This window comes from Saccostrea cucullata, unplaced genomic scaffold (assembly GCF_032062105.1).
Source record: "Saccostrea cucullata isolate Sc308-1 unplaced genomic scaffold, CSIRO_AGI_Scuc_v1 ctg615, whole genome shotgun sequence".
Taxonomy (NCBI): Eukaryota; Metazoa; Mollusca; class Bivalvia; order Ostreida; family Ostreidae; genus Saccostrea; species Saccostrea cuccullata.
In genome coordinates this window covers 214,748-227,258 of record NW_026926389.1, presented here as the reverse complement: position 1 = coordinate 227,258, position 12,511 = coordinate 214,748, and the positions used below count along the sequence as shown (strand labels likewise).

At 35.6% G+C, this 12,511-nt stretch overlaps 1 protein-coding gene across 1 annotated transcript in view; it reads right to left on the bottom strand.

The window, feature by feature from the left end:
- The window catches only part of LOC134271528 (oocyte zinc finger protein XlCOF6-like), a 29,818-nt gene extending 17,307 nt beyond the window's left edge, over positions 1 to 12,511 (bottom strand). Inside the window, exons 1-3 of the mRNA XM_062753730.1 lie at positions 12,488 to 12,511; positions 6,016 to 6,103; positions 5,414 to 5,478 (exon numbers count right to left, since the gene is read on the bottom strand). Of these exons, the coding sequence (XP_062609714.1) occupies positions 5,414 to 5,478; positions 6,016 to 6,082 (132 nt within the window). The 5' untranslated portion in view covers positions 6,083 to 6,103; positions 12,488 to 12,511. The remainder of the gene's footprint in view (positions 1 to 5,413; positions 5,479 to 6,015; positions 6,104 to 12,487) is intronic.

The window sequence follows — 12,511 nt, the reverse complement described above, 5'->3', positions numbered from 1 at the left end:
AATATGGCCAAAACGTCTAAGTTGGAAAGTGTGGAAATTCCCGGAAAAATAAGGAATCGAAATTTCCAGGTAATATGCACATCTACATATTGTGTCCTTAATATCTGCAAAGTTTAACGAAATTCTGTGCAGCGGTTTTTGAGGAGTTGCTCTGACAATCTGTTCATCTCTATATTTAAGGTATGGCCAAAAACCTAAGTATTTAGTGCGGAAAGTCCTGGAAAAAATAAATGAATCGGAATTTCCTGGTAATATGCACATCTACACATTGTGTCCTAAATACCTGCAAATTTTGACGAAATTCTGTGCAGCGGTTTATGAGGAGTTGTGCTGACTAAAAAAGAGGACTGACTGACTGACTGACGGAAGGGTAAAAAACATTATACCTCCCGCAACTAGTTGCATGGGGTACAATAAATATTATTTGTATAGTTTTGTTTAAATACCAGCTCACGGGTTCGACGAACACAACTTTTTATTAGTATGGCCTTAAGGTATTTCCATCCTCCTATGACATCTTAGGTTTTTGCAAAGACAGTTATCAATTTAAATTCACACCAAAGAGAACAAAGTTTGTTGAAAGAATGCTTTTTAATAGGTGTAATGATAAATATTGTTAAGTAACAGAACTTTAAAAATGAATATCTTCATTTCTTTGAAACAAGAGGCCCATGGGCCACATCGCTCACCTGAGAAGCTTTGACCATTCTGTTCTTTACCAGATTTTCCCCTTGTTATACATAATGCATCCCCACCCTACCCCACTGATCATAATTTAGACATTTTGAAATCTACGCTACCCCATGAACTTTTCATGGGCACATATGTTTCAGCTTTTTTGGCCCAGTGGTTCCTGAGAAGAAGATTTTCAAAGATTTTTCCTATGTATTTCTATGTAAAACTTTGATTCCCTATAATGGCCCCACCCTTCCCCCGAGGGTCATGATTCTGACAATTTAGAATTTACACTACCCAAAAATGCTTCCACATAAGCTTCACTTTTTCTGGCTCAGTGGTTCTTGAGAAGAAGATTTTCAAAGATTTTTCCTATATATTTCTATATAAAACTTTGATTCCCCATTGTGGCCCGACCCTTCCCCTGGGGTCATTATTTGAACAATTTAGAATCTACATTATACCAGGATGCTTCCACATAAGTTTCAGCTTTTCTTGCCCAGTGGTTCTTAAGAAGAAGATTTTCAAAGATTTTTCCTATATCTTTCTATGTAAAACTTTGATAGCCCATTGTGGCCCCGCCCTTCCCCCGGGGGTCATGATTTGAACAATTTAGAATCTACACTATACCAGGATGCTTCCATATAAGTTTCAGCTTTTCTGGCCCAGTGGTTCTTGAGAAGAAGATTTTCAAAGATTTTTCCTATATCTTTCTATGTAAAACTTTGATTCCCCATTTTGGTCCCACCCTTCCCCCGGGGGTCATGATTTGAACAATTTAGAATCTACACTATACCAGGATGCTTCCACATAAGTTTCAGCTTTTCTGGCCCAGTGGTTCTTGAGAAGAAGATTTTCAAAGATTTTTCCTATATATTTCTATATAAAACTTTGATTCCTCATTGTGCCCCGCCCTTCCCCCGGGGGTCATGATTTGAACAATTTAGAATCTACATTATACTAGGATGCTTCCACATAAGTTTCAGCTTTTCTGGCCCAGTGGTTCTTGAGAAAAAGATTTTCAAAGATTTTTCCTATATCTTTCTATGTAAAACTTTGATTCCCCATTGTGGCCCCGCCCTTCCCCCGGGGGTCATGATTTGAACAATTTAGAATCTACACTATACCAGGATGCTTCCACATAAGTTTCAGCTTTTCTGGCCCAGTGGTTCTTGAGAAAAAGATTTTCAAAGATTTTTCCTATATCTTTCTATGTAAAACTTTGATTCCCCATTGTGGCCCCGCCCTTCCCCCGGGGGTCATGATTTGAACAATTTAGAATCTACACTATACCAGGATGCTTCCACATAAGTTTCAGCTTTTCTGGCCCAGTGGTTCTTGAAAAGAAGATTTTCAAAGATTTTTCCTATATCTTTCTACGTAAAACTTTGATTCCCCATTGTGGCCCCGCCCTTCCCCCGGGGGTCATGATTTGAACAATTTAGAATCTACACTATACCAGGATGCTTCCACATAAGTTTCAGCTTTTCTGGCCCAGTGGTTCTTGAGAAGAAGATTTTCAAAGATTTTTCCAATATATTTCTACGTGAAACTTTGATTCCCCACTGTGGCCCGCCCAACCCCCCGGGGGTCATGATTTGAATAATTTAGAATCTACACTATACCAGGATGCTTCCACATAAGTTTCAGCTTTACTGGCCCAGTGGTTCTTGAGAAGAAGATTTTTTAATGACCCCACCCTATTTTTGTCTTTTCTTGATTATCTCCCCTTGCGAGGGGATATGTCCCTTCATTTTAACAATTTAGATTCCCCTTCACCCAAGGATGCTTTGTACCAAGTTTGGTCAAAATTGGCTCAGTGGTTCTTGAGAAGAAGTCGAAAATGTGAAAAGTTTACAGACGGACAGACAGACGGACAGACAGACGGAGGACAGACGGACGGACAGACAGACGGACGGACGACGGACAAAATGTGATCAGAAAAGCTCACTTGAGCCTTCGGCTCAGGTGAGCTAAAAAATTGTGACAAGGGCAATAACTCCTTCTCAAATATCACCTTCATTCAGACATTTTCTGTATTGTACTTTTACTTTGAAACAGTTTCCCTGATATTCACATTTCAAAATTATCTTATAAGTAGCAAGTATTTTGGAATGCTTAGTATCAGAATTATGCATTTGAACCAGTTTTTACAAAATATTTACAATACTATTTTCAAACCAGATATATACCAGACCAGACTTTATATACCGTTCCCGTTTGTAGTTTATAGAGTGCATTTCATATCCTGTTCTGACGGAGTTAGTGGCACGCGGATCGAATGCTGGATGGAAAACGTTTTATAGTAAAATTAGAAGATATTGATAAAAAAGAAAACATTTCAGAAATTACACTTGTGAGTACTAAATAACTTAATTCTTAGATTTTCTAATAAATATAAAGGGATAGCTGAAACAAACGAGGTACAGTCTAATAGAAGACATGTAGGTACATGTACCTGTAGTTACACGTTTGTTCAGTTTAGATCTATGGTTTTACTATGCAGTAAAATTAAGGATGTGGAGTCTTAATTCTGATATCTCGACACCTCGGATATCTAGACATTTTCTAACTGTCCTGTCGATGTCGAGATAACAAAGTTTACCTGTATATTATTTTTTTGAGTGGGTAGGTAGGTATGCATTCGTTTTTTAAAATTAATTTTTTGGATATTTGTTATATCACAGATAAAAAAACTTTTCATAAGCCTACTACACAAGAATAATCATCGCTCCTGTATAAACCACAGATTGATAAAAACAAATACTTAACTTAAACAGTTTTAATATCATGAAAATTAAAAATAATATATAACACTAAAATATGTCCATAGGACATGAATGCCCTGCCAAGGATATATTAGTAAAGCTACATGAAAACTTGTATGTGTATAAAATTTGATCAGAATATCCTGAATAGTGATGCAGCTGAATTGCTTACATTAGTATGTATCAGCATATGAAGTTTGGTGCAGGTAGGACTTATAGTAACTTGGGAATGAAAATAAATAACAGATCCAGCATACACAGCAAGTATGGTAGTGTTCATCCCTAGCAGGGCTCGACATTAATGCTTGTCCGCTTGTCCTGTACCAATGAAAAAAAAATTACGGACAAGTGAATATTGCTGGGTACTTGTCTGAGTGGACAAGTGATTATTTTATGTAAAGAAGCCTTCAAATAATAATAATGAAAAAAAAAAACAACTACTGAAAAGTTTATTGAATAAAAACGGAAGCAGTATACAAACCCAAATTTTGATCCCGATATAACTATATAAGTTCACACTTATCGGGATCGATGTTCACTAATTGCAGCCATACTATTGCATGGCGTGAATCTTACGACCTTTGCGGGTTTGGAATATATTTGATTGATATTACAAATTCAATTGGGAACATTTATGTTGATGTCAGGACAGGAAGTCTAGATAAAATTTTATTTTATATGTGTTTCTCTTATTTATCGATAAAAACACTAATAAATCAAGCACGTGTAATTTTTTAAGTATTTATTTTCAAGTTGACAGAAGAATTAAGATATTCATTAAAAATTTTTCGGACAAGTGAAGTTGAAGTTCGGATGAGTAAATATCTTGGTCACTTGTCCGAATAGACGAGTAGGAAAAAAAGTTAATGTGGAGCCCTGCATAGATGCATCATCCATGCAAGTTTGGTTCAGGTAGGGCTTACAGTTACTTGGGAATGAAAATTTAGGTCAGATCCAGCATCCGAAGCAAGTCTGGTAGTGTCCATCCCTAGATGCATCATCCATGCAAGTTTTTACCAATATTTGAATTTTGATAACACCATCTTGAATGGTATGTTTAAAACGGAGCTAAACACTAATTTAAGAAAAGTGAGGTCAAGGTCAAAGGAAAGGTCAAGGTAAAAAAAATGTTGATGCAGTTGCATAGCCCTCATCAATATCTGTCAGCATATGAAGTTTGATGAAAATATCTTGGATAGTTTCTTTGAAACCTAGCTTTGAACACAGTCTTCGACAAATCCCGGGAGTCCGATGCCCGGGACCTGGTAAAATTGGAAGCAAGCATGTGGAAGTTGCACACTTACAAGCCCGAAGGGCATGTAAATTCTAAGATATATGCCTCGGTATAATAAAATTAAATAAGACCAATTACACTAAATGTACTTTAAAGTCTTTTATTTTCCATCTAAAATCAAGTTCAAAATAAAATTTAACTGAAATCTTATTTTACCGCGATTTCCAAGGAACTCTTCTGCAAAGGAGACGCAAAAAGTGTACAGGTTGAAAACAAATGGCGAGACCATAAATTGACAGAATGGATTTCAGATCATTTCCTTGGCATGAAATGGCAAATAAGAATAATACTATAACTTGATAAAATTCTGGGCATGTAAATATTTGTTCGGGCTTGTGTAATTAGTTATCACACCTGCCCGAAGGGCATGTGCTGAAAAAAATTTTTGGCGAAGACTGTGAACAGAGCTAAACGCAAAGTGTGATGGAAGGACAGATGGAGGGATGGAAGGACAGGAAGACAGAAGGATGCAAGACGGACATAACAAATAATTTATGCCCCTGCCATATTCATGGCGGGGCAAAAAAATGGCTAAGAAAAAAAAGATTTGGTTTGGTGCATTTTCAATATGTAGGTAGGCAACTGCAAACAATTAAATTTTTATTTTAGGCCTTAGATGGTTTCCATCATGTCTATACATGAACAGCTTTATGCAGAGTCTTTAGAGTTAGTTTACCTCCAACAATTTCTTCTGTTCATTTTCTTCCTCAGGCTCAGAATCCAAAAATGTTGGCTTCTTTTCTACAATCAAAATATGTCATCTGTATAATATAGTTTTAAAGTTTAAAAAGTTAACAATTGAAAGACCAGCCTCAGAGTTAAATAAATTAACAATAAAATGATTTTCCTTAAATATTTTTTTTAGATTTAATAAAAATATTTCTACCTAATGAAAATACCACATATTTTACATGTAACTGCATGCATAATACACATGGATATGCAATTCCCTATATTATTGCAAAGTTGCAGCTATTAACAAAAAATTAAAATTTTTGTACCTGTAACCAGGCCTGGGGGCCATAAAACTTAGACGGGCTCACTTTTGATCTCAGTCTAACTTTTACTAAAGCAATATATAGTGGAAATGTAAGACTAAGATCAAAAGTGAGCCCGTCTAAGTTTTATGGCCCCTAGGCCTGGACTTAGCTTAAAATGACCTTGCTATAGAAACAATAAAAACCCTGGTCACAAGCTAGTTATATTTCATGTTTTGAAGCAAAGAATGTGGGGTACTTACAACATTTATTTGTACAGAATGTATATTTAGTTATTTACCGGTAGATTCTTCATCTGGTTCTTGATTTTCTGAACAACATGCAGGTATTTTCTTTTCCTCTGACATAATTGCTCAAAACATCAGATTCTGTAAAAGAGAAATTTGTTACCTAATCAAAAACATAACAGGAGCTGACAAAAAGATTTTTAAGGCAAGTACATTGTCAAAATTCACTTGCCCTACCCGAGTTTTTGCTTGCCCTACCATAAACTATTACTGTATCTTATAAATATTTCAAAAAAAGAAAGAAAGGCAAGTACAGCAAAACTCGGTTATAACGAAGTTGCTGGGAATTTATAACTTTGTTATATCCGTATTTGTTATAACTGTATAAGAATTCATTAAATTTATAAAGCTGGGGATCCAAAATGACTTTGCTATATCCGTGAATTCGCAATATCTGTGTTCGATTCTAAATGAGTTTTACTGTACTGAGTAGATATTAAATGCAAACCATGAATTTTACTTGTTATACACATGTAAGTATTGGCAAGTGGTTGATAAAATTTCAACTGCCCACCCCTGTGGGCAGTTGAAATTTTATCAACCACTTGCCAATACTTACATGTAAAATTCATGGTTTGCATTTAATATCTACTCAGTACAGTAAAACTCATTTAGAATCGAACACAGATATTGCGAATTCACGGATATAGCAAAGTCATTTTGGATCCCCAGCTTTATAAATTTAATGAATTCTTATACAGTTATAACAAATTACGGATATAACAAAGTCTTCCAGCAGTGAGGGATCTTTCTTGTGCCAGCACCTACTGCTACAATCTAATTAAAATCGGACTTCTTAGATCCAGCGTAAGACTTTCGCAGAGTGAATATGGTGCGGATCTAAGAAGTCTGATTTTAATTAGATTGCTACTGCCACAAAGGAAGGGAGGAGAGAAAATTTTGATAAAGGTACCAGTGTAAAATACTGGTTTCTTTGGTTAGCATTCAGTAACTCATTATCTAAAGACAAATGAATTTTGTTTCGGAGGTCCGTGTTTGCTATGCTCTTATTTTGTATATTGTTTAATAGACTTTGAGATTGAATACAGGACCCGGTTGTATCAACGGTTCATTAAATTTAATGAATCATTAAGCCTAATGAATAGTTAAATTCTTAATGATGCATTAGTTAATGAAGGCATTAAAGTGTGTTGTACAAAACCTTCATTAGAGTGTTATTGCTTAATGAATCATTAAATATTTAAGAATTCATTAAAGGTCTATTAACATTAAGAAAATATCCCATAATGCATTGCGTTACCACTTCCGTGGGCATTTCCTTTGTTTACTAATATCCTGTAATAAAACCAGTTTAAAAATCCGCCAAATCAGAACTCATTTTAATTATGATGCAAAAATTAAAAGATTACGTCATTTAACCCATTCCGAGCGTCTAAAAGGATAAATCATAAATCATAAGGGCTGTCACGGGTACCCGAAATGACCCGGAACCGCGGAACAATTGATTCAGGTCGGGTACGGTTCCCTTTTTCCGGAATTCAGTTCGGTTCCGATTTGTATAGTAGAGTAGGTTTTACTATAAAAATGGCGTCAAAAACGAGAGACTTGTTAGTACATTACCATTATAAGGTGATTTAAATAATTTGGTACAATTGTTTTCTAGTCAGGAAACTACTTTAAACTTCTTATAATGTTGCTATTTCTAAGATTAAATGAAAATATTCTTGTTGTTGAAAATAATACAAATCATCAGCTATATTCCTTTAACTACCCGAACCGAAAAACCCGAAACCGAACCATAAAAAATCAGAACCGACCCGACCCGAAAAATATTGGAACCGTGACAGCCCTATAAATCATAAAGAAACGTTATTTCATCGAAAATCATAAACTCCTGCTACACAATGACTGATGGAATTCAATTTAAAAACAATAGAAATTGGGCAAAAAATTTTGATTCTAGTGAAATTCAACTTTTAGCTGATCTAGTGGAGAGAAATGTTGACATCATTAACAGATCATTCTACCAATTTGAGTATTAATCAATTACCTGTTTACCTGTCGACCCGCTTACCTGTCGTCCTGTTGACCTGCTTACTTGTCAACCTGCTGACCTGTTAACATGTCGACCTGCCGACCTGTTGACCTTTGACCTGTCAACCTGCTTACCTGTCAACCTGCTGACCTGTTGACCAGTTTACCTGTTGATCTGTTTACCTGTCGACTCTCTGATCTATCGATCGCTCATAATTCTACCAATCTCACTTTAGTTCGCTGACCTGTCGACCAGCTTACCTGTCGGCCTGCTGACCTGTCGACCTGCTTAAACGTCGATCCTCTGATCAGTCTACTAAACTCACTTTAATTTACTTACCTGCTGACCTGTTTGCAAAATTAGTAAGTTATCTTAATACCCACTTCGCGTCTCATTACAAACATCGAAGCCCAATTCATGTTTTACATGATCACTAATTCATTTTTTAAATATTATCTGGTACATTTGTGTAAATTACGATCATTAATCAGGGTTTCAGATTGAAATAAGTAACCATAGGACATATGGCATATTTACCAGAAAAGTTATAGGCCATTTTGTCCTAAACTTCCTAAAACTATAGGCCAATAGAAAATTTAAACTTACTCAGATTTAGACTTTTACAAAACAATCATTTAATTACAAAAAATATTCAAAAATGTTCATTAATTTTTTTTTTGATAAAAAGTGGAAAATAATATTTATTTTGTTTCTTTTAAACAAAATAAATTTATTCAAACAGAATGGAAATTGTTTTGTTTAATTCCATTCTATGGATGTTTTACTGATATTAGTGCTATCCCTTTCATTATACAGCCATGAATTTATTTCTTATTATTACAATTTTTTAAAAATAATTAATATCCAGAAATTAGACCTGTATTTCTCATTATATGTATAATTACATTTAAAGATTGCCTAGATTAAAAATGTTTTCCTTTGTATAGTAAAACCTTACAATATTGTCCGCTTCCTGCTATTAGTCCGACCACATGTACAATCATGGCGGTAAAAATAACAACATGACATGGATTCCTTCGATGTTTTAAACATTCATCACTACTTTTATGCTCATTGCTCTTGGATTTGGAAAATAAAATATAAGTATTTTTTGTCAGAATCTAATACCCAAATGTAATTGGCTGATTGAATCGGCAGTTGCAGAAAGTATTTTAACAAGAGGCCCAGGGGCCACAGCGCTCACCTGAGCACATCGGGCTTGAATTTACTACCCCCCCCCCTTCCAGGCGTTCATCATTTGAACAAACTAGAATCTACACTACCTATGATTCCATATAACTATCACTAATCATAGCTTTGAAGTACTTGAAAAGAAGATTTTAAAAGGTTTCCCTATATATCCCTATGTAAAACTTGGGTCGGCCATTTTGGCCCCACCCTATCCCCAGGGCCGGGGGTCATGATTTGAACAAACTTGAACCTACACTACCTGAGGATGATTCCACATGAGTTTCATCTTTCCTGGCCCAGTGGTAATTGAGAAGGATTTTTAAAGATATTTCCTATATATATTCCTATGTAAAACTTGGGTCGGCCATTTTGGCCTTACCCTTGCCCCGGGGGTCATGATTTGAACAAACTTGAATCTACACTACCTGAGGATGATTCCACATGAGTTTCATCTTTCCTGGCCCACTGGTTCTGGAGAAGAAGATTTTTCAAGATTTTTCCTATATATTCCTATGTAAAAGTTGGGTCAGCCATTTTGGCCCCACCCTTGCCCCGGGGGTCATGATTTGAACAAACTTAAATCTACACTACCTGAGGATGCTTCCACATGAGTTTCATCTTTCCTGGTCCACTGGTTCTGGAGAAGAAGATTTTTCAAGATTTTTCCTATATATTCCTATGTAAACTTGGGTCAGCCATTTTAGCCCCATCCTTGCCCCGGGGGTCATGATTTGAACAAACTTGAATCTACACTACCTGAGGATGATTCCACATGAGTTTCATCTTTCCTGGCCCACTGGTTTTTGAGAAGAAGATTTTTAAAGATTTTTCCTATATATTCCTATGTAAAACTTGGGTCGGCCATTTCGGCCCCACCCTTGCCCCGGGGGTCATGATTTGAACAAACTTGAATCTACACTACCTGAGGATGATTCCACATGAGTTTCATCTTTCCTGGCCCACTGGTTCTGGAGAAGAAGATTTTCAAAGATTTTTCCTATATATTCCTATGTAAGACTTGGGTCGGCCATTTTGGCCCCACCCTTGCCCCGGGGGTCATGGTTTGAACAAACTTGAATCTACACTACCTGAGGATGCTTCCACATGAGTTTCATCTTTCCTGGCCCAGCGGTTCTGGAGAAGAAGATTTTTTAAAAATGCCATTAATTTTTAACAAATTCATGATTATCTCCCCTTGGAAAAGGGCGTGGCCCTTCATTTGAACAAATTTGAATCCCCTTTACCCAAGGATACTTTGTAGCAAGTTTGGTTGAAAATGGCCCAGTGGTTCTTGAGAAGAAGATGAAAATGTGAAAAGTTTACGACGACGACGACAACGACAACAACGACAACAACGACTACAACGACAACGACAGACAACGGACAAATTTTGATCAGAAAAGCTCACTTGAGCCTTCGGCTCAGGTGAGCTAAAAAACAATTGGATCTGAATGGGAGAAATACTATACGACTGGCCTTTACATAGAGAAAATAATCGGCCATTATGTCTGCTCAATGTAAAACTCATAGGCCATTTTGGCAGATTAATTTGATTTTTTCCGGCCATTTTGAATTTTTATCGGCAAATGGCCGATGCCAATCTGAAACCCTGAAACTCTGAAAACCTGAATTAATTTAACAAATGTAAACTCATTTAGATCTATTTCTCATTTGCAAATAAATGCGCAATGTCCGGAACTACTTAAACGTATAATATACTTGGGCCAAAGAGTCAATGTCATCACTTTTGTATGGTGCAGAAAACAAGTTGCAGAAAACAAGTTGGATTTTTTTTTTATAGGAGTAAGATCAATTATAATGTAGCCACTAGCCAGATCCTTTTTCTCCCTCTATAAGCATTCATACCTGATTCACTTTAAAGAGTTTTTCCTCCAGTTTTTTATTTGGGCATATTTATTCTGCAAATTGTGTTTCTTTTAACAATTTGAAAACAAATCACATGAATGATGATTAATGAATGACAGTTTTAAATATATATTCAGGGCTCGACATTAACACTTGTCCGCTTGTCCGGTACCAATGAAAAAAAAATACTGACAAGTGAATATTGCTGGGTACTTGTCCGATTGGACAAGTGATTTTTTATGTAAAGAAGTCTTCAAATAATAATAATATTAAAAAAAAACAACGATTGAATTAAGTTTATCGAATAAAAAAGAAAACATTACATAAACCCGAATTTCGATCGCGATATCAATCACTATTTAAGTTCACACTTTATCGGGATCGATGTTCACTATAATTGCAGCAATACTATTGCATGGCGTGGATCTTACGACGTTTGCGGGTTTGGAATATATTTGATTGATATTACAGATTCACTTGCAAACATTTATGTTGTTGTCAGGACAGGAATTCTAGATAAAATTTTGTTTTGTAAGTGTTTGTCTTATTTATCCATAACAACACTAATTAATCATGCACGTTTTTTAATTTTCGTAATTGTTTTCAAGATATCAATTGAAAAATTTTTGGACAAGTGGAGTTGAAGTTCGGACAAGTAAATATCTTGGACACTTGTCTGAATGGACAAGTAGGAAAAAACGGTAATGTCGAGCCCTGATATTTTTTAATAATAAAATATTAAAACAATTATAGTATAGTTGAATCCACACTTTTCAAAAGTTATGTCCCTTGGCCGCCATCTTAGGGGATAAACCCATAGAATCCTCACAGTAGCCTTTGTAGTTTTCAGGTTTGTAACTTTGTCATTTGATTGGGAAAAATCGTTGCATAGTGTATACTGATTGCCCCATGTTCAGATGTTGGGGCTACCCACACATCCAAAGAAAACAATTTAAACACAGTGGATTCATCATAGCCCACCCAAATGTTTGGTAGCATAATGAGGAGAAATGTTGTTTCTTTCCCTTTTGACCTTTTGGTTGACCCCGCAAAGGGAAACAACTTTTGTAAAGTCTGGATTGGTCTATTCTTATTATACCATTTTTAATTATAAAAATAAAAATTTCAAGAATCTTAAAGTACAATAAGTCTGAAAGAGCATTTGACTATACCGACTGAGGGATGTTTTCAATTCTTAAAAATATATATATATTTTTTTAAATTGTGCACGTGGAAATATTAAGGCATTAGACCTCTGAGCGGTACGATTGGCAACTCTTACACAAAAATTACATGTCCGTTTCTCAAAATTCTCATTGCAAAACCCTTTTCTTTCCAAATATTTCATTATTTTAAACTTCCTTTGGAGAGGTTCAATGAGAATATGAGTAAATATTATAGAAATACATTACCATGCTGCATGCATCTTGTTGATT